Below are 27,590 nucleotides of genomic sequence, written 5' to 3'. Positions count from 1 at the left end.
CACCATTTTGGTAGCTGGGGCCATGCTGGCGCCGGAGAAGTAGCGGCTGTTCAACAATTCTCCAAACTCTCCACCCTGAAAGGCCTCCAAGAGTTTGCGGGGATGGTGAACTTTTACCATCATTTCATCCCTGGAGCCGCGCGCACCATGTGCCCATTGTTTGTGTTCATGGCCACCAAAGAAAAGACTTTATCGTGATCAGAGGAGGTGGACAGGGCTTTCATCGTGACAAAAGAGGCTCTATTCAGCGCCACACTGCTGATGCACCCGTGGCTGGAGTTGCACACGACGTTCTCCATGGACGCCTCAGCTACAGCTTTGGGGGTGGTTCTGGTACAGTGGCTCAATGGACAATGGTGCCCGCTGGCCTTTTTCAGCAAGCAGCTGCACCCGCTGGAGCTCAAATACAGCGCTTTCGACCAGGAGCTCCTGGCATTGTATTTGGCCATCTTCCATTTCCGCTACTTCCTCGAGGGCAGGCCTTTCACAGCCTTCACATATCACAAGCCCCTCACTCAAGCACTGGCAATGGCCAAGGGTTCGTGGTCCGCTAGTCAGCAGCGCCACCTCTCATGCATGACTGAGTTCATGACCAACATCTGACACAGGGCTGGCAAGGACAATGTAGTGGCAGATGTGCTCTCCCGTCCAGCCATCAACACTCTCGTGCCCGGCCTGGATTACGAGCAACTGGCTCAGGCACAGAGGAACGATGCGGAGACTCTGGCCTCGTGGACCACCATCTCGGGCCTCAAACTCAAGGATATCTGGGTGCCCGGACATATTGCTCTGCGATGTCTCAACTGGCACGCCATGCCCGGTGGTCCTGCCGCACTGGAGGGTGAAGGTCTTCAGTCTGATCCTCGACCTTGCTCACCCAGCGGTAAAGACAACCGTGCGGATAGTCGCGAAGCAGTTTGTATGGCATGGTGGCGGAACTGGCGAGAAACTGTACCAGGTGCCAGACCTCAAAGGTTCAGTGACGCACACGAACCCCCATCCAGAACTTCGACCCAGTGGTTGTCATTGATGTTGTCGGGCCCCTGCCGCTGTCCAAGGAGGCTCGTTACCTCCTCATGGTGGTGGATCGGGCCACACGGTGGCTGGAGGCCATCCCGATTAAGGAGGCCTCCCCGGAGACGTGCGCCAGGATTCTGGTCAGACAATGGATTGGCCATTTCGAAGTCCCAGCGCATATCACTAGCAACAGAGGGGCGCAGTTCACGTCTGCCCTGTGGAGTCAGATGGTGAAGCTCCTGGGGGTCAAGCTCCACCACACCACAGCATACCACCCACAGTCCAACGGGTTGGTGGAGAGGTTCCACAGGCATCTGAAGGCATTGCTTATGGCCAGGCTCTCTGGACCAAACTGGGCGGATGAACTACCCTGGGTTCTCCTCGGGATTAGGTCGGCACCCAAGGAGGACCTGCAGGCTTCAGCAGCGGAGATAGTCTATGGTGCACCACTTTCCCTGCTGAGTGAGTTTTTTGGCCCAGACCCTGACACCAAGGCCACCGACAAAAACCTGCTGGTGGACCTACACAGGCAACTGGCCTCCCTAGCTCCCCCAACCTCGGCACATCACTGCACCCGGCCGTTTCATCTCCCCAAAGAGCTCATCTCGGCCCAGTTCATTTTCATGCGGAGGGGACCACAAGTTGCACCGCTACAGTGACTGTATGAGGGGCCATACAAAGTCTTGCATGGTCTGGCGGAACCTTCACCCTGGACGTTGTGGGGGGAAAGAGGAACTCTTTATGGTGGGCCGCCTTCAGGCGGCCCATCTGGACTTATCACAGCCGGGGCCGGCCGCCAAAGTGACAGGACATGTAGCCGGTTCTGGGGGGTGCTTGTGTGGCAGCACACATCCTCATGGCGAACTGGCCCCGCTTATATTGCCACATGGTGGGGCAGCCATGGGGAAATGGCATCGTCAGAGGTTTCTCTCTGACTCCAGCATTCCTTCCAGTGCACATCCTGGGCAGCGATTTATGATGTCACAATGCACCAGGTGACTGAGCTCATGCTGCCCTTAAAGGGGCGTTGTGAATTTGGGGAAAAAAAAGTACTTGCATGGCAATTGAAAGCAGAACAGGTATCAAGAACAATTAATGTAATTAAAATGATTTGAATGCCATTAGTTACAAACCTCAAGAAAGTAACAAATCCTTTAAGAAATTCTATTCTAAATTATATAGGTCAGAGTCTTTTAAAAAAAAAAATTGGAATAAAATAGATAGGTATTTATCTCAGATACATTTACCTAAATTAAGTATGGGAGAACAAACAGAATTGGGTGCTAATGTTACATAACTCGAAGTGAAGGAGGCAGTTAGTTCATTACAAAGTAATAAAGCATCGAGTGAAGATGGTTTTCTACCTGGCAATTATAAAGAATATAAAGATTTGCTGATTCGTATTTTTATGGAAATGCTTGATTAAGCATCAACATCAAATACTCTTACAGAATCATTTTCAACAGCAATAATTACTGTGATACCAAAAAAAGAGAGATTATTTGAAACTTTCATCATATAGACCTATTTCATTATTGAATGCAGATTAAAATTCTTGCTAAAATACTAGCAAACAGGATGACTATATGATCTCTTAAATTAATAAATATGGATCAGACAGGCTTTGTAGAAAAGAGACAGTCAGCAGACAACATGGTTAGATTACTTAATATTATTATACATTTAGTGTTGCTGTGGGTTTAGATGTAGAAAAAGCTTTTGATAGATTGGAATGGGACTTTTTGTTTAAGGACTTGGACAAATTTGGATGTGGTCAAACATAAATTGGATTAAGGCATTATATAATGATCCTAATGCCCAATTGGTAACTAATGGACAAATACCTATTCCATTCAAACTGACGAGATCAAGTAGACAATGAAACCCTTTATCCCCAGCTTTGTTTATATTAGGTATAGAGCAATTAGCAGAAGTAATTAGGAGTGATTTAGAAATTAAGAGTTTTAAGGTTGGTCAAGAAGAGCATAAAATTAGTTTAATTGAAGATGATGTTTTAATTGAACCTGAGACTTCCTTATGAAAATTACACTTTAATTTGTAAGAATATGATAAGAGCTCTGGATATAAAATAAATTGGGATAAAAGTGAAATTATGCCTCTTACAGAAGGAGAAGATGGTCATTGTCAAAGGAATACTCAATTTAAATGGCCAAAAGATGGAATTAAATATTTAGGGATTCCTGTAGATAACAATCTTAAAAAAAATTACACAAATTGAATTATTTGCCATTGCTCAAAAAGGTTGAAGAAAAATTTTAAAAATGGATGACTTTACCTATAACGTTAATAGGAAGGGTTAATTGTATCAAGATGAATATATTCCCAAGATATCAGTATTTATTTTTCAAACTTTACATATATTATTGCCACAAAAGTTTTTTCAAGAATTAAATAAACGTATAAGGAAATTTATTTGGAGAGTTAAAATGTCAAGAGTTTCTATAGAAAGATTAACGAGGAAATATGGATGAGATTCCTTTCTCTTTTTGAAGAAGTAAAAAAAAACTGGCATGGGTTAAAGTAGAATTGGATTAAATAGGAGAGAGATTAGCAGAGGAATAAATGGGATTCAAAATTAATAATTGGTTTTAAAGAGACACCATTGTTGAAATACTTGATTATTGTTTGAAATAAGATAAATGACAAAATTGGAATGAAAGGACAATCGATTTTTAATTGGTTGTTTCAGTAAAGATATTAAAAATATCAAAGATTTTTATGAACAAGGCCAACTGATGTCATTTGAACAATTGAAGAATAAATATGGAATACCTAGTAATACTTTTTTTTTGGTTATTTTCAATTGAGAACATATTTAAGTGAAAAATTAGGTCCAGAGGTGTGGCTATCCATTTGTAGTGAGTTGGAAACTCTTCATTAGGAGAGGAAACACTAAGAAATTTACTTTTGCAATGTATCTTTTATTGCAAACAGGAACTATTAAACAAAGAGTGTATAAATCAGGCAGAAATGTGAGTTAGATTTGAATATTACAATGGATGAGCAAAGTTGGATGGATCTTTGTCAAGATTGAATGACAAATACTGTTAATGTAAGATTATAGATTAATTCAGTATAATTTTTTATACCAATTATATTTGACACCACAAAAATTGAATAGAATGAAATCAGATTTGTCAGATTAATATTTTACATGTGGTGAAGATGGGCACTTTTTCACATTCAACTTGGTCATGCTCCAAGGTAAAGCCTTTTTGAGTGGATTTAGGGAACTTATTTGAACAAGTAACAGGCACTGCATTTCCATTAAACCCAGCTTTATTCCTATTGGAAAATATAGAAGGAACAAGACCAAGTTGAAGATATCAATATGTCAAATGAAATTTGTTAAAATGGCATTAGCAATAGCAAGGAAATATATTGCAGTGACTTGGAAACTGGATTTGCATTTAGGTATGGGAAGATGTAATTCAGAAATTCAAAGCTATATTCCTTTGGAGAAAATTACATACAATTTGAGAAATAAATATGCTATGTTTTTTTGTGAATTTGGAGCCCATATATGCAAATTCTAGGTATAAATACATAGAAATGTTCTTCCAGCCTCTTAAGCCCTTCCTTAAATTGATCATATAAACTTGTTGAAGTCCAGTCTGTTGGAAAGCTATACTCTGACCAATCCATGATGCTATCTTTTTCTCTTTTTAATTTTATATTATATAGAGGAAGGGAAGGGGAGGGATCATAACCATCATGTAATGAATGAAATTCTCTTCAATTTAAACATTTATTGTTTTATATAATGGCTTGCAAATTATATGTATGAATAAAAAAAAAAGATGTAGAAAGGCTAAATTAATCGGTGAAGACATGTAATGAAATATAAAATGAAAAAATGTGAAGTCATTGATTTGATTGAACTATCAACATAACTTAATTTTTCATAAATGTTGAGAGATTGAAAGATATTGGCATAGTTAGGGGTCGGGATATCCTTGCATGGATTTTCACTGGAAGTGAACATGTTGCAAACAATATCTAGGCCTTTTCTGCAAAATGATTTGATTTCCATTAGCATAATATTGCAATAATAATAACTTTATTGTCTTGTAAATTATATAATATTCAGATGATACATTGTGCATAGACCTGATCTCCTTATCTGAGGAAGATTAAACTTGGGGTTCAGCAACAAGTGGTAGGTTTGTCATATGACAAAAAGTTAAGCAGACGAGGGCTATGCTCCCTGGGCAAAAGGGAAGATAAATTAACTAATTGAAATGTACAATATTCTTTTGGGGATAGACTGAAGAGTCCATGGAATTTGTTTTCTGTAGTGTATAGTCTCAGAATAAAAGATTAGCCATGCAGGACGAGATTAGAAAAAAAATTCTTCACCGAGAAGGGAATGAAATGTAGGAACATTCGACCCATTAAGCATATAGTCCCTGACTATATCAATAGATCAATAGATTTTTAGATAAGGAGATTAAGGGATACGAAGCTAGTGCAGTAAAGTGGCACTTAACTATCACTTAATGAATGGCAAGGAGTTATAAAGGGCCTAATAACCCAGTCCTGCTTCTCTTTCTTGTGTGAATCTAAAACCTTAATTTTCCTGATTGAAGCATGACATTTCATTATTCAATGTTTTTAATATTTCAGGAGTGTGAAACACCATGAGTTTAGCAGAAATTTTTGATAATGTGAAGAAAGGAAGAGAGTATGCCCTTTTAGGAAACTATGATTCTTCAATGGTTTACTACCAAGGAGTGATCCAACAGATTCAGAAACACACACTATTAATAAGGGATCCAGCATTAAAAGTGAAGTGGTTGCAGGTATGACCTCTACTTTAAAATTTATTTTCCTTGTATATTAATTAGATGCTTGTTTATGTGTTTGTGATTTGATGACCTCTAATAGTCAGTTTATTGCTTAGCTGAGATGAAAAGATTATATTTAGGCCTTGTTAATATACATCACTCATGCACATCATCATCCTTTTTTTCCCTTTCTTTTTCACTTTTCTCTTTTCTCCCACCCCTCTTCTTCATATCCCTTTTGTGTTTACTTTGATTCCCATGCACCAGATCCATTTGGTGAAGTTCCTGTATAACAGGGTCATGATCATTTAAAACATTCTTAATCTGAACAGTAAGAGGAATAATTCCATTTTTATGTCAGTGAAACTCTTTTGCTTTCTGGCATGAACTCAATAATATAGTCATAGATTTTTACAGTCTGGAAAGAAGCCTTTCAGCACTTGTCCAAGCCAATATAGATTAGCTAAGGTAATTATATTTGCCTACATTTGTCCCTTATCTCTCTAAACCTGTAAAAAAAATCTTTTGTAAAATTTGCAGTTGTACCACCATTTCATTTACTCACTATATATTCCTAGTGTGGGGGGAAAAAACTGCCCCTTTCTCCACTCTCACCCTAAATCTATGTCCTCTTTTGTTTTAGACTCCCCAACCATGAGAAAAGAGACTGATTAGCTACCTATATATTCCCATCCTGATTTCATACACCTCTGTAAGATACGGAAGGGGAGTTGAAATGACATGCAATAGAAAGCTCATTGTTTTTGTAGCAAAACTTTTTTCTTCATCTCCTCCTTTAGCATCTTCCAGGGACCAGAGATTCATATTCACCACCTCCAATTTGGCATATTGCATGTGACCTCCTGTACATTGGCAAGGTCAATCATAGACTAGGTGGCTGTTCAGAATATCTGCAATCTGTCTGCAACAGCCATCCTGAGCTTTCCGTTGCATGTTATTTCAGTTCCCATTCCCATACCATCTTGTCCTTGGTCTTCACCGCTGCGGCCATGAGGTCACATGCATATTAATCCATCACCTAACTTGGAAAACCGACAACCCAATGGTATAAAAATTAAATTTTCCATTTCAGATAATCTACCCACCCTGTGTTCTGACTTGCATCAGTCCACTCAAGTTTTCTATCCCTTCATTCATCTTTTCCATCCCCACCCCACACACATTCCCTGTCGACAAGCTTCATTATGTTTCCACACCTGGTTTCATCTGTCCTTCATGCAAGTAGAAATCCAAGTTTCTTCTCCATTGGTTTACATATCCCTTCATGCCTTCCTGGTTCTTTCATCCTAACCTCTTTCCACCTATTGCCCACTGTCTTACCTCCTCCCTCTCAATACTAAATCATAGTCATCTTGTCTCTGCACTCCTGATGGAGGATATTGACCCAAAAGTTTGATCATCTTTGTCTTCACACATGTTGCTCTGTCTGCTGAGTTCTTCCAGCAATTTATTTTTTGCTCAGCATCTTTTGCACACTTTCCAGTACAATATGTACTTCCTGCATTGTGGCCACAAGACTTGCATGCACAACCTTTGTGGCTCAACTAATGTTTTACAAAGTTGTTCCAAGAGCTCCCAATTTTTTTTCTGTACCTAGCTAATGAAGTCAAGCATTCTTCATGCCCTCTTTGCCACATGTATCCTGTGCTACCACCTTAAGAAATCTTTTGATTTTTACACAAAATCTCCTTTTCTTCCTCAATGCATTTACTCGGCACTCTGTCCTCAAAATACATCAAAAGATGTTTCACTGACAGAAAAATAGAATTGTTCCTCTTATCAGCTAATCAGTATCATTCTGTACCTTTGGACTACCTTTCTCTCTATGAACAACATCAATTTTCATGTCTGCAAACTTTCTAATTACATGTGATATGCTTGGGGGAGATTCTCTAAAAGAGAAGACATTAGACATTTTCATGCCACAGGGAAGCAGTGACAATACTTTGTCCCAGTGAAATTCCCTTAAATTCAGGATCTCCCCTTTCACACTGTGGTCCAAATTCCCAGGAATTTTCCCTCCCCAAGAATTCAGGGGAATCCCTCCCTCAATTGATGATGGCTTATGTAAGTTCGCCCCCTGTCTGTCGGTCCACCTGCCCTGTGCTTCGACACCTCACAACGCTGCCACAAGGCGGAATGAATGGCTGACTTCGTTTTCCATAATTTCTCATGCAGCTGGAATCACTCTAATAAATACAGCTGAGTGAGGGATTATGGTTAATGAGGACAGCCATTCATCCTGCATTGTGCTGCTGGCTGTGGTCAGGCGGTAAGTATCTTTTTATTTTAATTTTAATTGCCTAAGTGACGCAGCATGCAAGTGCTGATGTCACGAGGCTTCTCTGCTTGACCATTTGGCTCTTCACACTGCAGGGAGAGGGTGGTCCAGGAAAATTCCCAGGCTGACCTTTTCACAATGCAGGTTCATTAGAGGGTTCCTGGGAAAATTTCTGGGGAATCTCCATTTTACTATGCCTAGTGAATTTTAAGAAATTGACAAACATAAAAGGTGAAAAGTGATGGTATTTGAGTTAGGGAAGTTGTTATTGTGAAAGAAATGGTCAGTGGAAAGGAGATTTTTGCAATGAGGTGGAATTTGAAGCATTGAGGGACCTTAATTCAATTAGGCCAGTGATGACAAGGCAATGAATATGTGGAGACTCAAGATTGCGAGCAAAAACTGAGAAACTCTGGAGGGAAATGGACAGTCAAAGGATTTTGATCCAAATCTCTTTCAGGCATGAGCATATCAAACCTTAAACTTAACCAAAGTGGACAATTTACACGTTATGCCAGAAATTAATTTGTGGTTCCCCTCAACCTAAGTTTGCAGATCATGTATATTTTAAGTAGAATGATCATAGTTGGAGCTTTGTTTAATGTTATTCTTCTGAGGAATGAAAATATAGAAGCCAGTTGTAATGACCTACCATGCCAATGAAAATCAAATTCAGAGCTGATGCTATCCTGGTCAGAAATTTTGATTCTGACGAAAGGCTTGGGACTCGAAATGATAACACTACTTCTCTTTATGCAGATGCTGCTGACCTCCAAGTACTTCCAGCATTTTGTTTTTATTATCACCTATTCTGAATCTGAATTTTACCTTGATTGATAAAGAAGCTGTGAAATTCTGTAAAATACCAGTTTAAAATCCTATTATAACAATGATTTTGAGTCTCTCAAAATTGAAATTATCATTTATGCTCATTTTCAAAGTGAAGTCAAATTTGCATTTTGGTGTCTCTTGCATAAATCATTCTACTCATTAGAGGCCAGGAAACAGCATGAGCCTTGCATATATACAATCAATCTGAAGGGTTGTGGCTTTATTGTCAGTTTGTCCATGTCTGGTTTGCTACCAGGGAATCTGAGATGTTCTTTATCTTCCAGATAGCACTTTCTCTTAGTTGTTTTCTTTGTGTTCGTCCTTCAAATAGTCACATCTCTGATATTTTGCTGTCTCATTTTTTGTCCACCTGGTGATATGGACTACTTCTGTTATGATGGGAACTGCCAAACCTTTAGGTTTTGGGTGCACGAATTACACAATGTGTTTTCTATTGCCTCCACAGCTTTAGCATGCATGCATGCAATAGAATTGCACTGTCTGGTAGCTCACTCAAAAGTGGTATGAACACCAGTGCAACATCCATTTTAACAGATATTTCGGGTGCAATGTGACTTCCACTCCATTTTGACGTAACTTATTTTGAACAAGAAAATAGCCTTTTATCTTTGACATTTCATTTATTTCTTGTTTGAAAGTGGCTTTTGAGGTTTATTTGAATGTCTTAACCCTATTCAGTTATTAGTGTGTCTAAACTGGAAGGCTGCATTAAATCACCCATCTGGAGAATTTGACCTGTAACTTTTTACGATAAAGGGCAGAAAGGGATAGTTTAATGTATTCATGTTATTTGCAAAACTTGCTGGGGGAAAAGATCTATTGTCTTTAAGTAGGGCACAAAAGAATAGTGACTCAGAAACCATGCACTGAACGGAGTTTTGTCCTGCAGGTGCGACAGGAGCTAGTTGAAGAATATGAGCAGGTGAAAAGTATTGTAAACACTTTGGAAAGCTTTCAAATTGAGAAACCTCCAACTGATTTCTCTGCACCTCAGCAAGATGAGTCTTCCAGAGATCCAAGTATTTGGCCACCACCTATTCCAGTTGAGCACAGGTGTGTAAATAGCATTCATTCTGTCAAGTTATGAATTACACTTCCACTAATCTGTCTGTAAAAATCAATGATAACATATATCCAACATCAATATGAAAAGGAAAACATTGCTACAAAAGAAGGACAGATTAATTACAGTGGACAACAATTTTTTTTTCTAAAAGGTTTACTTCTTGGGAAAAAAAATTGAGAATTATGACAGACAATTTCAAGCTGAACAGAAAAATAATTTCAGATTTTCTGCATCACATAGGAAGTTGGAGAAACATTAAATTAACCTTTATTGAATAATCACATATTGATACTGACACATTGCATTAGTTCCAGCTGACCTAAAATTTTTGTCGCTCATTTTCATTTGTACTCAGCATTTGATGCCTTTTGTGTCGGTGGCTAACAATAATTGGCCATCATTGATGGATTCCAGTTGCCCCAATGCTGCTTTTCCATGGTTACAATGTCCTGGTGAAACCTTTCACCATGTTCTTCACTGACTGCACCAAGATCAGCAGGAAAGAAGTTCATGTGCGAATGCAGAAAATGAATTTTCAATTTCATGGTTTTGTATCTTGAAGCTTGTTAAAAATATGACAGGAAATTGCAAAAATAGATTGTATATAAAAATAAAGGTGCATGAAAATTTTAAGGTGATTTTCGAGATCAGCAGCATAAAATACACCCAAAAGTGTTCAGGAAAGAAAATCTACATTGTCCAGTGTTATTAATGTGCTAGAACATTAAATTATGCTTAGTAGTGTTTTAAAATTTGAGAGGTTTTTACATAGGCATAAAAGAATTGCAATGCCATGATTGGCAAAAGATGTCCATAAAGAACTACCCAGTTATTATGTGAATTTCATTCCAGCATCACTTGTTGATATTGGTGCCTTGTATCAGAGATCTTATCTAGATGTTAGATAGTTAATCATGGAAGAATTTCCATGGGGAAAATGAAATTGGATTAGCATAAGATTAATGTAAATGGCTGTTTGATGGCTGACACAGTGAGCCAAAGGACTTGCCTTGCTACTGCCCAACTCTGTTACACGTTTCAAGACTTTACCTCTAATTTTTAACTTTATTTATTTTAGAGATATTTTACAATTGAAGTGCAATTTTTATTTATTGTTCTTAAGGAATCTATAGAACATAAAATAATTATCCCAAATGAATTGGACTCTATATAAAAAAAAATTATTTGGATGAGACATTAAATTGTGTCCAACTGGATGTAAGAAATTATTTTTTTAATATTTAAATAATAAGCAGTTGATAGAAAATTAAATATTCATATTGTAGGTTTAAAATACATGCTTGAAAAGTATTGACTAAAATCTGCTAGAGGTTGTGAATGATTTTCCGATAACTATAGATATAAATTTTCATTGCATGGAAATAAAGTGAATCAGTTTTCTAATCAGCAATCTATTCGCTCTTCACTGAAACTTAATGGAATGCTTCATGCTGTTGCTGACCCACAATGGCTCATTTTTCTTGTGTCATCTGACACAGGGATGCATACTGTTCTACCTAATACATTGTTGCATTGAATTTGACAGAGCCCCTTTAATGAAGCGTCCAAATCGTGAGATAAAACCCTTGCGTAAAGAATCACCTGTTGGCCAGGCACGAGGTCTAGTAGGTCGAGGCCAGCAGGGTGGGAGAGCTGAAAAGCCTAGCAGCAAGTATGGTGGTGATTCCAGAGCTAGAGGAAAAGATGACAAGGTAAAATTATGGTGCTGCTTTTAAATTATGCTGTAGAATGTATCAGAGTTATTTACAGTTAAGAATTATGTTTGGTTGCATAGATGGTTTTGATTTTAAAATTCTTGAATTGTTGGTGCTTTTTCAAAAGGTATGGTTTTGTATTTTTTTTCTGTTTTCACATAATTATTTTTCGCCTCTGATGTGATTCCAAGAATGTGAGCAGACCTGTCTTTGCAGTGTGAGAAAAATGTGTCTTACTTAGAACATTAAACACTATCGAACAGAAGCTGGGCTTTTGACCCATTTAGTTCATGGTGAACTATTATTCTGTATTGTCCCATCATCCTGCCCCTGGACTATAGCCCTTCATACCCCTCCCATCCATATACCTATCCAAATTTCTCTTAAATGTTAAAATCAAACTCAGATCCACTACTTCAGCTGGTATCTCATTCCACAATCTCACTACCCTCTAAGTGAAGATGTTCCCCTGAATGTTTCCCATAAACAGTTCACCTTTCATCCTTAGCCCATGTCCTTTAGTTCTTGTCTCACACAACCTCAGTGGGAAAAACCAAGTTGCATTTACCATATCTAATTCTGTGTCACTCCATAGAATAATGTACTAATCTATTCAACCTTTCTCTATAAACTTAGCTCCACAGTTCTTGGCATCATCCTTGTAAATTTTATCTTCACTCTTCAGTCTTATAAATATCCTTCCTGTCAATAGGTGACCAAAATTGCATATAGTCCAAATATGATCTCACTGATGTCTTGTATAATTTCAGCATATCATCCCAATTCTTGAAATTCAGCACTTTGCCAATTGGTCTTCATAAATCAATAGCTTTCTTTATATCTCTATCGACCTGTGATGCCAATTTCAAGGAATTGGTTACTGCATCTATATGGCCAGATCCCTCTGTTCTCCTGCACTTTGCCGTTCCCCTCTATTTACTCTACAAGTCTTACCCTGGATTTTCCTTACAAAATGCAACATTGTCCGCTTTAAATTCCATCTTCCATTTTACTGATCAATTTTTCGAGCTTGTTCTGATCCTGCTCCACCTGGTTTGCCTGAAGACAGTAAGCACCTCCTCCTGTGTAATATGTGTAAGGTCCATAACATCACTGCTGTTTTGCCTCACTTCTATGGACTCTGTGTCTTCAGAGCCAATATAGATGCAAAAAAAATACAGGAGATCCCCCATTTCTTTTGGCTCCATTTATAGATAACCACTGTGATCTTAAGAGGACCAATTTTATCGCTTGTTATCCTTTTGCTCTGACTTTATCTGTAGAAGCCTTTGAGATTTTCTCTCACCTTGTGAGCCAGATTAACCTCCTGCCTTCTTTAACCTGTCTGATTAACTTCTTAAATGTTTTCTACCATTTCCAATGCTCTTCAAGTACCTCATTTGTTTCTTACTTTCTATATCTGCTATGTACATCCTTCTTCTCAAACAGGGCTTCAATATTTCTCAAAAGCCCGTTAGAATTGCTTTTAATTCTGGCAAGAACGTACAAACTGTACTCTCAAAACTTCACATTTGATGGCTTCCCACTTACCAAATACATCTTTGCCATCTTTACCTGTCCCAATTCACACTTGCCAGATACTTTCTGAACCCATCAAAATCAGCCTTTCTCTAATTTAGAATTTCAACCTGAGGACTACACCTATCCTTTTCCATAGTTATGTTGAAAATAATGGCAATGTGATCACTAGATTTGAAGTGTTTCCTTGCACACATTTCTGTCACCTGGCCTGTCTCATTCACAAACAGGAGATCCAATATTGCAGTAAAAACACAAAATGCAATTTAATTGGGAACTCTAGACAGTATATTGATTAAGGAAACTTTCCTGAACATATTTGACAAAGTGTAACTCATCCAGCCCATTTACAGTCTTAGTCAATATGTGGAAAGTTAAAATCTCCTAATATCACAACCTTATATTTCTTGCAACTGTCTGCTCCTCCAATTCCTGCTGACCATTGGGTGGTCTTGTCATTTAGTAGCATAGCAAAATAAACACTGCCTTACTCAGTAATCATGCATGCCTTTTAAACAACCTGCTCCAGACAGCTTTCTAATGCTTAATCAGTAAATGACGTCATCCCTGCCGGCTGGCAGTGAGCCCAGTACCTTGGGGCTTCCTTCCCTGCTGACTCAACACTCCATGATATGGTTTGCTCAGCCCACGGGACCCCCTCCCCCCCGGAACTGATGTCAAGAGGTGACGATCTACACGTTGATACCCTGTCTGCCCATTGTGGGCACGCAATTGTCACTGATTGCAGCAAGACAATGTGTATTGGCTTGAGGCAGTCAACCGTGAATGTCTCTTGCCTGCCTCCAATGTCCAACATACACGTTACATCGTTGTGCTGAATTACTTTGTATGGACCTTCTTATGGAGGCTGAAGAGGAGTACAGTGCATCCCTTGTTGAATGAAAACATAATCACAGTCCTTGAGGTCTGATGGGATATACAAAGCAGTTGAACCATGTCTTAAGGTAGGAGCAGGTGCCAATGTGCCAACTTTCTCATGTAGTCACGTTAAGAGTGCCATTGGTAAATCTGTTTGTCCTCGGACAGCTGGCACGAACTCCCCTGCAACAGTGAGCAGAGCTCCATGCACCAGTTCAGCAGAAGACGTGGTGAGATCCTCTTTTGGTGCAGGGCGAATGCCCAGCAGCACCCAAGGCCACTCATTCACCCAATCCGGGCCATGAAGGGTGACTTCAAATGACGATGGAATCTCTTCACAAGGCAGTTGGATTGTTGGTGGCATACAGTGGTGTGGTGCAACTGGGTGCCAAGAGGCTGAGCTAACATCATCCACAATGTTGATGGAATTGGGCCCCACCCCATATCTGAGGTCATATCTGTCGGCAACCCAAAACGAGCTACCCAGTTTGCAATAAAGGCTCTGAGAAAAGGCACCATGGAGGTGTTCAAGAGTGGGAAAGCCTCCGGCCACCTAGTGAACCTATCGACCATTGTAAGCAGGTACCTGGCACCCTGTGATGGTGGTAGCGGTCCCATGATGTCCACATGCACGTGATCAAAACACCTGTGCACGAGGGGAAAAGACTGGAGCAGTGCCTTCACATGCTTCTGTGTTTTGGAGGTCTGACAATGTACACAAGTTCTGGCCCAGTGTCCAACTCCATAATCTGTACCACACAAAATTTTCTGCTCTGAGCTGCATGGTGGTTCGAATGGAAGGTTGCACCAGGCCATGAATTGCATCGAACACACAGCATCTCCAAGCAATGAACAATTGGTTGAGGTTGGCCTGTTGACACATGCACAGGAGTGTAACTGCGGAAAGTCTGAATGTCAAGTTCTCCAGCTTGAGCCCCGATACTGCCTCTATGATAGGCTACTATGTCATCATCCTGCTGTTGTGCTGCTGCATGGTCAATACCCAGTGACAGTGCGTGAACTGAATGGATAATCGTGCAGGATAGTGCATCCACTACGTGATTGTTTTCGCCCACAGTATGTCGATTGTTTGTAGTATACTCTGAAATAAAAGAGAGATGCCTCTGTTGCATTGCTGACCATGGATCCAAAACTTTGGCAAAGGCATGCGTGAGGGGCTTATGGTCAGTGAAGACAACTAAATCTCTCCCTTCAAGGAAATACCTGAAATGGCAGATGGCCAGGTAAAAGCCCAGGAGCTCCCTATCAAATGTGCTGTACTTTTGCTCAGAAAGCCTTAATTACTTGCTGAAAAAGGTCTTTGGCTTCCGATTGCCCTCAACCCGTTGTTCCAGCATGCCACCAATGGCCATGCTAGATGCATGCACTGTGAGACCATGGGCACATTGAGTTGAGGATGCACCAATGTGGTCGCGTTGGCCAGCACTTCCTTGCATCTGTTGAAGACAGCTGCCGTTTCTTCATCCCACTTCAGGTGTTTTTGGTTGCCTGGAAGGGAGTCTGAAAAGGAATTGCATAATTTGGGCCAACAATGGCAAAAACCAATGGTAAGAATTCACCATGCCGACAAACTCTTGCAGTCCTTTTATCATGTCCAGCCTGGAGAACTTCCATATGGCCTCAATCTTAGATGGGAGAAGCACTGCTCTATGTTGATTGATGCAGTGGCCTAGAAAATCGATGGAGGACCAGCCAAACTGGCATTTGGCTGGATTGATAGCCTGCCCATTGTCACCAAGTTGCCAGCAGAGAAGACGCAACTGTTTGCTGTGCTCTTGACTAGAGCAGCTGACAATCAGAATGTCATCCAAGTAAATAAATACAAAATCCAGATGGCGACCCACGGATCCATAAGCCTCTGGAAAGTCTGTGCAGCATTCCTCAGATTGAAGGACATATGTAGAAATTTGAAGAGGCCGAATGGCGTGATGAGTGCCGTTTTGGGGATGTCATCGGGGTTAACCAGAATTTGATGATCTCTCCTTACCAGGTCGATTTTGGAGAAGATCTTGGCCCTCTCCAGGTTTGTGGTGAAGTCCTTGATGTGAGGGATAGGGTACCAGTCTGCTGTCGTGGTGTCGTTTAACAGGCAGTAATCTCCAAATAGCCTCCATCCATGGTTACTTTTGGCGCCACGTATAAGGGAGATGCCCACGGACTGTCCAAGCAACGGACTATGCCCATTTCCTCCATTTTACAGAACTCCTCTGGAAATTTGTAGCTTGTCCAGAGGTAGTCTGTACACCTTGGCGTGCAGTGGCACTCCTCCCACGGGGATATGATGACGGACCCATGCTTGGCAAAACAATGGAGAACTGCAGGGTGATAATGTCTGGAAATTCTGCCAGGATCTTGGCGTACTCATTCATGGAGAAGATCACCAAGCCAAATGAGGTGCAGACAGAGTGGCCTGATGCAAGGCCAGTGATTTGAATGTCTTGGAGTTAACCAACCGCTTACCTTTTTACATCCACCAAGAGACAGTGAGCTTGTAGGAAATCAATGCCCAGCGGAGGTTGTGATACATCAGCCAACATGAAAGTCCATTTAAATCGGCCAGGGCCAAATTCAAGAGGAACAGTCTGCACCCCATATGTTCTAATATTGCTTTGGGGGATGGTCCAGACGTTCCTTTATGGGTGTTGGCCCCTAGGAGGCAAAACGCTCCTGTGTCGACCAGGAAATGTCCATCAGAATGCTGGTCCCATAGGTAGAGGAAGTTGTCATGATGGCTGCTAACCACAGCTGCTAGTGACTGCCAGCCCAGGCATTTCATGGGTAGGAGTAAGGCTGGCGACAATGGTGGGCAGCAGAACCCCATGTCTGATGATAGTAACACCATTGTTCTTTGTTTGGAATGTCATTCACAGTCATTGTCACCACCTTTTTTCCTGGACTGTTGGCCTATTGTGCACCCTGGCATGATGCAGCAACTAATTCAATGGTTGCTCCACCACGTCGTTTTGCATGCCAGAGGATATCAGCGTGGGCTGGCAGTTCATGTGGGTCGTCAAAATCATTGTCTGCTAAGAGCAGGTAAATATCCTCTGGCATCTGCTCCAAAAGCAATTGCTCAAAAATCAGACAGGGTTTTCAGCCGCCCATCAGTGCCAGCATGTCATTCATAAGGGCAGGCGGTGTTCAGTCACCCAGGCCATCCATTCACAGCAGTTTCGCTGTTTGTTCACAGCGGGAAAGCCCGAAAGTACAAATGAGTAGTGTCTTAAAGGCATCGTACCTGTCATCTTCAGGGGGTTGACTCAGGAAATCGACAATTCTTCCTGCCATGTCCTGGGCCAGTGAACTGACCACATAGTAGTACTTTGTGGCGTCCACTGTAAGTTTTCTATCTTGGAACTGAGCTTCTACCTGCTGAAACCAGACCATAGGCTGTGAGGTCCAAAAAGTAATCAGCTTAAGTGCTACTACGTTTTGAATGTTTTGTTCGCTTATTTTAGGTCCAAATTGTCATTTGGGCCCATCGGGGACACCACTGTAGTCATTTAGTAGCGTAGCGAAATGAACATGCAAGTCATTGTAGTTGAGTCAAGACCAACTGCTTTACTCAGTAATCACACATTCCTTTTAAACAACCCTTTCCAGACAGTTTTCTGATGCTCAACCTGGAAATGATGTCATCCCTGCCAGCTGGCAGTGAGCCCAGTATCTTGGGGCTTCCCATCCCTACTGACTTAACACTCCATGAGCCATTTTGTTCTGCAGCGTGGCTCAGGCCGCCATAATTCCATTAATGTAGTCATAACCTTCCCATTCCTCAGTTCCATCCAGGAAGCCTTGCTTTTACCTTTCAATTTTCAAATATTTAAGGGATTGTTAATTTGTAGCTTTATTTTTTCCTCAAGAACATAAGGTAACTAACTTGAGAATTCTTGTCTTTGCAGTGAGGTTCCAGTAAAAACCCACTTCAGCTTGTAATGTGATGAACATTTTTTAAAAATTGATTTTTCTTTTTTTACTATTTTAAAAATTTTTAAATAATTTTATTTTTCACACTGTGAACCATATCAACCAAAATATATACAAATGTTTCTCATTAAATATACACAGTGGCATTTTCTCCCTTTTTCACCCCCAACCCTCCCTCCCCTCTTCCCACCCCCCTCCAAAACCAATAAATATTCAACATATGCAATCAATAAAACCATAAAACATTGTCTTCACACAATAAAAAAGAAAAATGTGTTATCTACTTTTTGTCTTCTTATCATTTTAGGGGGTGGAGGTCCGAGGCAACCCCTCTCTGTTACGCTCCACGTATGGTTCCCAAATTTGTTCAAATAATGGGACTTTATTTTTTAAATTATGTTTTTTTTTCCAATGGAATACATTTATTCATTTCCATGTACCATTGCTGTATCCTCATGCTCTCTTCCATTTTCCAAGTTGACATACATTTTTTTGCTACTGCTAAGGCTGTCATAATAAATCTTTTTTGCGTTTTATCCAATTTGAGGCCTAATTCCTTACTTATGTTACTTAGAAGAAAGATCTCTGGATTTTTTAGTATGTTATTTTTTGTGATTTTATTTAATATCTGATTTAGATCTTCCCAAAACATATTCACTTTTGTACATGCCCAAATTGCATGTATTGTTGTTCCCATTACCTTCTTACAGCAAAAACATCTATCTGATCCTTTTAACTTTTGAGGTGTGATATATAACCTGTGTAATCAATTATATTGTGTCATGAGTAACCTTGTGTTTATTGTATTCTTCATAGTTCCAGAACATACCTTTTCCCATGCTTCATTTTTTAATCTTCATGTTTAAATCCTTTTCCCACTTTTGTTTAGGGTTATAGCTTATTTCATAATTTTCCTTCTCTTGTAGCTTAATATACATGTTCGTTATAAATCTTTTAATTATCATTATGTCTGTAATCACATATTCAAAGCTGCTTTCTTCTGGTAATCTCAGTCTGTTTCCCAATTTATCCTTTAAATAAGCTTTCAGTTGATGATATGCAAACATTGTACCACATGAGTTATTCCATATTTGTACTTCAACTGTGCAAATCTTAATAAATTATTTCCCAAAAATCAGTTTTCTATTGATTCCTTTTCTCTCCCATTCTCTAAAGGAAAGGTTATCTATTGTAAAAGAGATTAGTGGGTTTTGTGTCAATAACAATTTTGGTATTTGGTAATTTATTTTTTTTCCTTTCTAAGTGAATCTTCTTCCATATATTAAGTAAATGATGCAATACTGGTGAGCTTTTATATTGCCCCAGCTTTTCATCCCACTTATAAAGTATATGTTCCGGTACCTTTTCCCCTATTTTATCTAGTTCTATCTTAGTCCAGTCTGGTTTTTCCCTTGTCTGGTAAAATTCTGATAAATACCTTAATTGTGCGACTCTATAATAATTTTTAAAGTTTGGTAACTGCAAACCACCTTGGTTATACCTCTCTATTAATTTATCTAACCCTACCCTCGGTTTCCCCCCTTTCCACAAGAATTTCCTTATTATTCTCTTTAGTTCATTAAAGAATTTCTCTGTTAAGGGAATTGGTAACAATTGAAATAAGTATTGTATCCTTTAGAAAACATTAATTTTAATGCAATTTACCCTCCCTATCAACGTTAGCGGTAATTCTTTCCAATGTTCTAAGTTTTCCTGCAATTTCTTTATTAGTGGCAGATAATTTAGTTTGTACAAATGGCTTAAGTTATTATCCAACCTGATGCCTAGGCATCGGATTGCTTGTGCTTGCCATTTAAATGGTGATTCTTTTAAAAATTCTGTATAATCCGCATTACTCATTGACATCACTTCACTTTCATTTGCGTTGATCTTGTACCCCGATATTTCTCCATACTCCTTCAATTTCTTGTGTAATTATTTTATTGTTATTTCTGGTTCTGTTAGTTATACTATGATGTCATCTGCAAATAAGTTGATTTTATACTCCTCCTTTATTTTTATCCCTTTTATTTTATTTTCTGTTCTTATCAGTTCTGCCAGTGGTTCTATTGCTAAGGCGAACAATGAGGGGGATAATGGACATTCCTGTCTAGTTGACCTACTTAATTTAAATTGGCTCGATTTACTGTTACCATTTAAATATCCATTACCTTCGCCAGCGGTCCATTATACAATGCTTTAATCCAATTAATATATTTTTCTGGTAAATTGAACCTCTGTAATACTTTAAATAAATAGTTCCACTCTACTCTGTCAAAGGCTTTTTCTGTGTCTAAAGCAACAGCCACTGTTGGCTTCTTATTTCCTTGAACTGCATGAATTAGATTAATAAATTTACAGACATTATCCGCTGTCCGTCTTTTCTTAATAAATCCAGTTCGATCTTGTTTTATTATTTTTGGTACACAATCAGCCAATCTGTTTGCTAATAATTTTGCTATTACCTTATAATCTGAGTTAAGTAGAGATATTGGTCGATATGATGCTGGTGTTAATGGATCCTTCCCCATCTTTGGTATTACTGTAATTATTGCTGTTTTACATGAATCTGGCAAGTTTTGTGTTTCTTCTATCTGGTTCATTACTTCCAGGAGAGGAGGAATTAATAACTCTTTAAATGTTTTATAGAATTCTATTAGGAATCCATCCTCTCCTGGTGTTTTATCGTTCGGCAGCTTTTTTAAATATATCCTGTACTTCCTCCATTTCAAATGGTTTTATCAATTTGTTTTGTTCCTCTTCTTGCAATTTTGGCATTTCAATTTTAGTTAAAAACTCTTCTATTTTATCATAGTTCCCCTCATTCTCAGTTTGGTATAATTGTTCATAAAATTCCTTAAAGTTTTCATTAATCTCTATTGGGTTGTATGTAATTTGTTTGTCCTTTTTCCTTGATGCCAATACAGTTCTTTTAGCTTGTTCTCTTTTAAGTTGCCAGGCTAATATTTTGTGTGTCTTTTCTCCCAGTTCGTAATACTTTTGCTTATTTTCATAATGTTCTTCTCCACCTTGTAAGTTTGTAATGTTACGTTTTTTTTGTCCACCAATTCTCTCTTTTTCGTTCTATCATCCCTTTTTAGTTATATCATCCCTTTTTACTAGTTCCTAGTCCTTTTTCATCTTAGTTACATAACTTATTATCTGCCCTCTAATGAAGGCTTTCATTGCGTCCCATAATATAAATTTGTCTTTCACTGATTACGTATTTATTTCAAAGTACGTTTTAATTTGGCATTCAATAAACTCTCTAAATTTTTGCCTTTTAAGTAGCATGGAGTTTAACCTCCATCTGTATGTTCTTAGTGGGATGTCCTCCAGTTCTACTGCTAATAACAGGGGTAAATTATCAGATAGCAATCTTGCTTTATACTCAGTTTTCCTAACTCTCCCTTGAATATGGCCGACAACAAAAACATATCAATCCTTGAGTATGTTTTATGCCTACTCGAATAATATGAATATTCCTTCTCTCTTGGGTGTTGCCTCCTCCATATATCCATAAGTTTCATTTCCTGCATTGATTTTACCATAAATTTGGCTACTTTATTCTTTTTGCTTGTCTTTTGTCCAGTTTTATCCAACATTGGTTCAAAATTAAGGTTAAAATCCCCTCCTATCAATATATTTCCTTGTGTATCTACAATCTTCAAAAAAATATCCTGCATAAACTTTTGATCCTCCTAATTAGGTGCATATAGAGCAAATTCCAAAATTCTGAGTATATCTGACATTTTATCATTACATACCTCCCTGCTGGATCTATTATTTCCTCCTCTATTTTGATTGGTACATTTTTATTAATTAATATGGCTATACCTCTAGCTTTTGAATTATATGATGCTGCCGCTATGTGTCTTACCCAGTCTCTCTCTAATTTATGTTCCACTTCAGTTAGATGAGTTTCCTGCACAAATGCTATATCTATTTTTAATTTTTTCAGTAAATTTAATAGCCTCTTCCTTTTAATTTAGTTATGTATTCCATTAATGTTTATAGTCATATAGTTCAACGTAGCCATCTTATATCTTGTTTACACCTCATGTCCGCTTCCTCACCACCTCCATCCCCCTTTCCCCCTATTTCATCTCTCAAGTTTTCCCTTTTTAAATTCAATGTATGACAACACATTTAAAACATAAAATACTCCAACAATTCCCACACCTGATATTACCTTAACCCCAAATGCCCCGCCTCTCTGAGTTGCCCCTTATCCCTTGCCGGGAAACCACAACTCCCCTTTCCATTTGGATTGCAATCTTGCTCGCAAGCGTCAACTGATTTCGTAGTGACTGTTATTCTCTCCACCCCCCCAGAAAACACTTTTTTTTACACATATAACAAAGCTTTCCCTTTTTTCCCCCTTCCTTCCTTCTCTTTTCCCTCTTTAGTTCTTTACATATACATTGTTTTTACATCTTTATATATACTTTATCGCCGTTCTTCATTCTTATTACATCTCTTCATCTCTCCTTCTGTCCTGCAAACGCTCTGTGAATTCTTGTGCCTCCGGATCCAAGAACAATCTGTTTTGCTCCCCGGGTATAAATATTTTAAGCACGGCTGGATGTTTAAACATGAATTTATAACCTTTTTTCCATAGGTTCGATTTTGCTGTATTAAACTCCTTCCCCTTCTTTAAGAGTTCAAAACTTGTCTGGGTAAAAAAATATTTTTTGACCCTTGTATTCCAATGATCTTCTCTAATTTTATTTCTTGCCCACTCCAGAATATTTTCTCTTGTCGTATATCTCAAAAATTTTACTAAGATGGATCTTGGTTTTTGATGTACCTGCGGTTTCAGAGCTAGTGCTCTGTGTACCCTTTCTATTTCCATTTTTTCCTGCATTTCTATAATTCCCAGGACTTTCGGGAGCCATTCTTTTATAAATTCCTTTATGTCTGTGCCTTCTTCACTCTCCTTCAGGCCCACTATTTTTATGTTGTTTCGCCTACTATGATTTTCCAACATATCAATTTTCTGAGATAACAACTCTTGTGTCTCTTTAATTTTTTTGTCACTTTCTTCGATTTTCCTCTTAAGTCGTTTACTTCCATTTCTATAGCCGTTTCTCGTTCTTCCACATTTTCTACTCTTTTCCCTTTTTCTGTCATGACTAGTTCTAATCTTTGCATTTTATCTTCTGTTTTCATTTTTCTTTTAATTTCACTAAATTCTAATGACAACCATTCTTTTAATGCTCTCATTTGTTCTTCAAAAAAGGCTTTATCTATATTCTGTCCATCTGTTTTACTTTCTATTTCTCTGTGAAGATCTTGGTCTTCTTCCTCTTCTTCTGTGTCTGTACCTGTGTTTGTGTCTTCTCTTCTTTGTATCTGTATCTCTTCTGATTTTTCTGATGAGTTGCTTGTACCACTTTGTCGGGGCTCTTCTTGCTGGGCCTCTTGCTGTTGGTCCTCCCCTTCTGGGCTGCTCATCTGTCAGGCTGCCTGCTGCTGCTCCTCTTGCCGTTCACCCCTTTGGCTTTCTTCCTCACCTGGTACCTCACTCCCTCTCCTGCCGCCTTCCTCATCTTCCAGCTGAGAGCCCTGGTGTCGGGCGTCCCTCAGCTGGTCGCACCGTAGTTGCCCACTCCTCGGCTGAGCCCCCCTCCCATCGATGTTTTCTTTGACCTTTTATTTCACACTGCTCATGTGCGATTCCTCGCGCATGCGCAGTTGCACACTTTTGTTTGGCTCAGGGAGCCACTTTTGCAGTTCCCGGTCGGGGTTGGGGGTGGGGGAGCGGTCGCGACTCTACAGGGCCGGCACCAACCTCTGAGAACGGACGTTCTTCGCCATCACGGCTCCCTGTTCCTTCGTGCAGGTAAGGCCTTCTTCTTTCTTTTCTGGTGACTTTTTTTTCCCGTTTTTACTTTTTCCTTCTTGGGTCCCATCTTCTTTCTCTTAGCAACTTTATCTTCTATTTCTTAAATTTTATGTTTGTTGAACTTTGTCTTTTGACTTTTTTTTCTTTTTTACTGGAGAGGGGTGGTTTTACCCTTCCGACCACTACTCCATCACATGACTCCTCACTTTTTTTTACTATTAAGGTCATTTGTGCCAATTTAATTGCAGAAATACATGTGAAGTGAAACTAAAATTTAAGATTTCATGGGATTTTGAAATGTTTAAGTGTGCTTTTTGAAATTTTGGTTGAAAATTAAAATGAAAGCCAGTGGTGGAATTTTGTTATTCTGTGTGAATTTATGTTTCAGTGTTTATAGACTTTCTGGTTGTGTTAATGACTTTGGTTTTCAGTTATAAAGTAATTAAAGTTTTAAAATTTACTCCACTTTTAAATACTATCTAACTTTTTAAATATAAAGGAACATTTATTAACTGACATTTTGACTATGGTACCTCTCCTTTACTCGTGTGTATGTTTTTTTGTTTTAATAATTTTTCAAGATTTGTGAATTGCTGGCAAAGGCAGCATTTAATTTCGATCTGCTAATTGCCTTTGAGAATCTGATGATGAGCATGCTTTAGAATCTTGGACACAAAAAAAGACGCTTTCACGCTTTAGATTCAGCAGTGATGAAGCAAGGACTGTTTTCAAATAGAATTATTGGCTACGTGAAGGGTTATAACACAGGTTTAGATGGTGCTATTGGAATAACCTAGATGAGTAACTGCATTGCATTTGGGTGATGGTACATTGAGTAGTCAAAGTGCAGCAGAAATGAATGTTTAGGGTGGTGTAAGGGGTGACAGACGAATCCACTTGTTGGTTCTGCGTGATATTGAGTCTCTTTAATGTTGTTGCATTGCTGTCAATCATAGAAGTATAATTCAGCACATCCTGACTTGCACTTTGTTTTGCATTGGAAAAGCTTTGGGATGTCAGGAGATGAGTCTCTCACTGTAGGAGCCCAGTCACTCTCCTGTTCTTGCAGCCACAGTATATATGTGACTGATCATTTTGAGTTTCTGGTGATTGGTATTGAATATCATGGTTAGGTGTTAGACTCTCCCTTGCTTTATGTGACAATTACCTGACATTTTTGTGGCTCAAATGTTATGCTCTACTTATCAGTCCATGCCTGATGATCTATAGGTTTTGCTGTTGACAAGATGAAATTTTTTTTGTTGAGGAATTGTGACTGGAACTATAAATTGTATGATCATCACTGATAACCTTGGAAACCACCCAGTGGAACACCTGTCGTTTTGGGGCTAGGATAATTGATTTTCAACCTTCTCGATTATATTCTTTTGTGTGAGGTATGATTCCGGCCATTGGATACATTTTCCTCAAATCAAAGATATCACATTTGGTCAAATTCTGCCTTATTGTCAGAGCAATCACTGCTACGTTACTGCTAGAATATGGTTCTTTGATCTATGTTTGGATCAAGGCTGCCATAAAGTCTAAGGCCAAGTGGACCTGATGAAAACCAACTAGATGTGAGGAAATATGTTGTTAGTGAGTAATTATTGACAATACTTTCCATTGGTTTGTCAATGATTTAAGAATAGACCGGTGACAATCAGCTGGATTAGATTTGTCCTGCTTTATCACAAGAAGACACAGTTGCCCAATTATCCATAATGCTGGGTAGATTTGTAACTTTACTAAAGACTAGAGGCATAGCTTTTTCCAGAATGGAAGTCTTCAGTACTATGGACCCACTGCCTTTATGATCATAAATGCTTCAGTTTTATCCTTAGCCTTTGGTTTATGGGTCCTGCCAACAATGAGGATGGGGTTAGCCTTTGAACCTTTTTCTGTTGGATAGTTACATGGCCATTACTGTTCACTTCCAAGAAGGAGCAAGATTGCAGAGCTTTAATCTTATTAATTATGGGATCACTTGGTATTGTTTAATGGATGCTGGTTTTTGCTGTTTAATACATCTGCAATGCTGTGTTTGAACTGCCCAAGGTTGCTAGCTTCTTTTGGGTGTGCCTGGCATATACTTTTGCCCTCTATATTGAAGCAGGATTGAACCCCACGCTTGATTGGAATGAGAAACTGGACAACTATATGTTGCTAATTGTGGTGGTTAAAATTCCTCTTTCTACTGCTAATATCCACTCTGCCTCATGATTCCCAGTTCTGATTTGCCAGGCTATTCTGATTCTTTCCTATTTCATGTAATTAAATTTGTAACATGTTGAAAAGCATAAGTAGGTGGGGGAAAGATGAGACGATGTGTCTATTAATGTGATGTAAAATATTCTAGTTGTATTATCTACTTGCAGGTCAAAGGAAAAAATAAAGTATTAATGATCATGTTTATTTGATTACAGGGCAAAAGAAATCCCCAGGAAGCAGCAGGAGATGCAGATGGGAAAAAATTTGATGGAACTGGTTATGATAAGGAATTAATTGATGTTTTGGAGAGAGATATAATATCCAGGAATCCCAATGTCCATTGGTATCAAAACATTTTTATACTGTTTTGACAATGCTTGGGCTTTGGTCATAGGTGAAACATTAACAATCTTCATTTTCAACTCAGGGATGATATAGCTGATTTAGAAGATGCTAAAAGGCTTTTGAGAGAAGCTGTTGTGTTACCAATGTGGATGCCTGACTTTTTCAAAGGAATAAGGCGACCATGGAAGGTAGGAATAAATTTTGTCATGGGAGCAGAAGGAAAATAGTTCTCAAAATTTGTAACTAAACTCTTTGATTTTTGTATTTGATTCTTGTAAACCCCCTTGATATCCTTCCTGAAGTGTAGTGCCTAGAACTGTAAATGGAAAAATTGGCTACAATCTAACTAAAGACTAATAAAGTTAGAATAATTTATTTTTCTTGGTACCTCCACGTTCAAACCAAGTTTTGGATATCTTGTAGATCATGGCATGTAATGTTCAAAGATTTTCTCTTGCAACCCCATAAAATAGTACTTTTAAAATATACTGCCTCTGTTATTATGTTTTAGTTTTCCCAAGGTTTACTATGTCCTCTATAGGCATTTAATGTACAAAATATGCAAGAAAGTTACACAAACTTAACTTCTCAAAGTAAAATGAGATATTATTTAAAATCATTGTGCCAAATCTAACTGACTACACTACTTCAGAGTAATATTGGTCTATTTTGTATTTAACTTCCTGTGCTAATATAAACATAAATCTAAACCTAATCATAAACTATCTCACGAGCATCAAAAGACCATACTGCCTGGGCAGTCTACAACTCAATGTTATGAACAGAATTTTTAAATTTCAGTAGAGTCCCCTCACCCTTCTTTCATACCTTTTTACTCTTCTCTGGTTTCTGCTAACCTACTCCCTGCCCTCCCCCTTGTCTTCTTTCCCTTAGCTCTCCAGCCCCTTTCCTCTCTATTCAACAAGCCATCCCTCCTCCCCTGCTTGCTACTGTGCAGTCCCTCCCTTCTCTACTTATTACCTCCTGCCTTTGGTACCATGCTTCCCCCACCCCCCCCCATCTTTTTGTTTGGACACCTGCTGACATTTTTCTATACCTT

At 38.9% G+C, this 27,590-nt stretch overlaps 1 protein-coding gene across 11 annotated transcripts in view; it reads left to right on the top strand.

Annotated features, from left to right (window-relative positions):
- Positions 1 to 27,590, top strand: part of katnal1 (katanin p60 subunit A-like 1) — a 122,774-nt gene that overhangs the window by 10,336 nt on the left and 84,848 nt on the right. For 9 of the 11 annotated variants that reach the window (XR_011342272.1, XR_011342270.1, XR_011342271.1 and 6 more), the window contains exons 2-6: positions 5,665 to 5,840; positions 9,869 to 10,032; positions 11,592 to 11,757; positions 26,401 to 26,528; positions 26,613 to 26,718. Coding sequence is in view for 8 of the 11 variants with exons in the window: in XM_069891558.1 (XP_069747659.1) it covers positions 5,679 to 5,840; positions 9,869 to 10,032; positions 11,592 to 11,757; positions 26,401 to 26,528; positions 26,613 to 26,718 (726 nt within the window). In the remaining 3 variants the exon portion in view is untranslated. The other 2 variants (XM_069891554.1, XM_069891556.1) reach the window with 2 other exon arrangements.

This window comes from Narcine bancroftii, chromosome 7 (genome assembly GCF_036971445.1).
Source record: "Narcine bancroftii isolate sNarBan1 chromosome 7, sNarBan1.hap1, whole genome shotgun sequence".
NCBI classification, from domain to species: domain Eukaryota; kingdom Metazoa; phylum Chordata; class Chondrichthyes; order Torpediniformes; family Narcinidae; genus Narcine; species Narcine bancroftii.
This window is presented reverse-complemented; position numbering and strand designations above follow the sequence as displayed.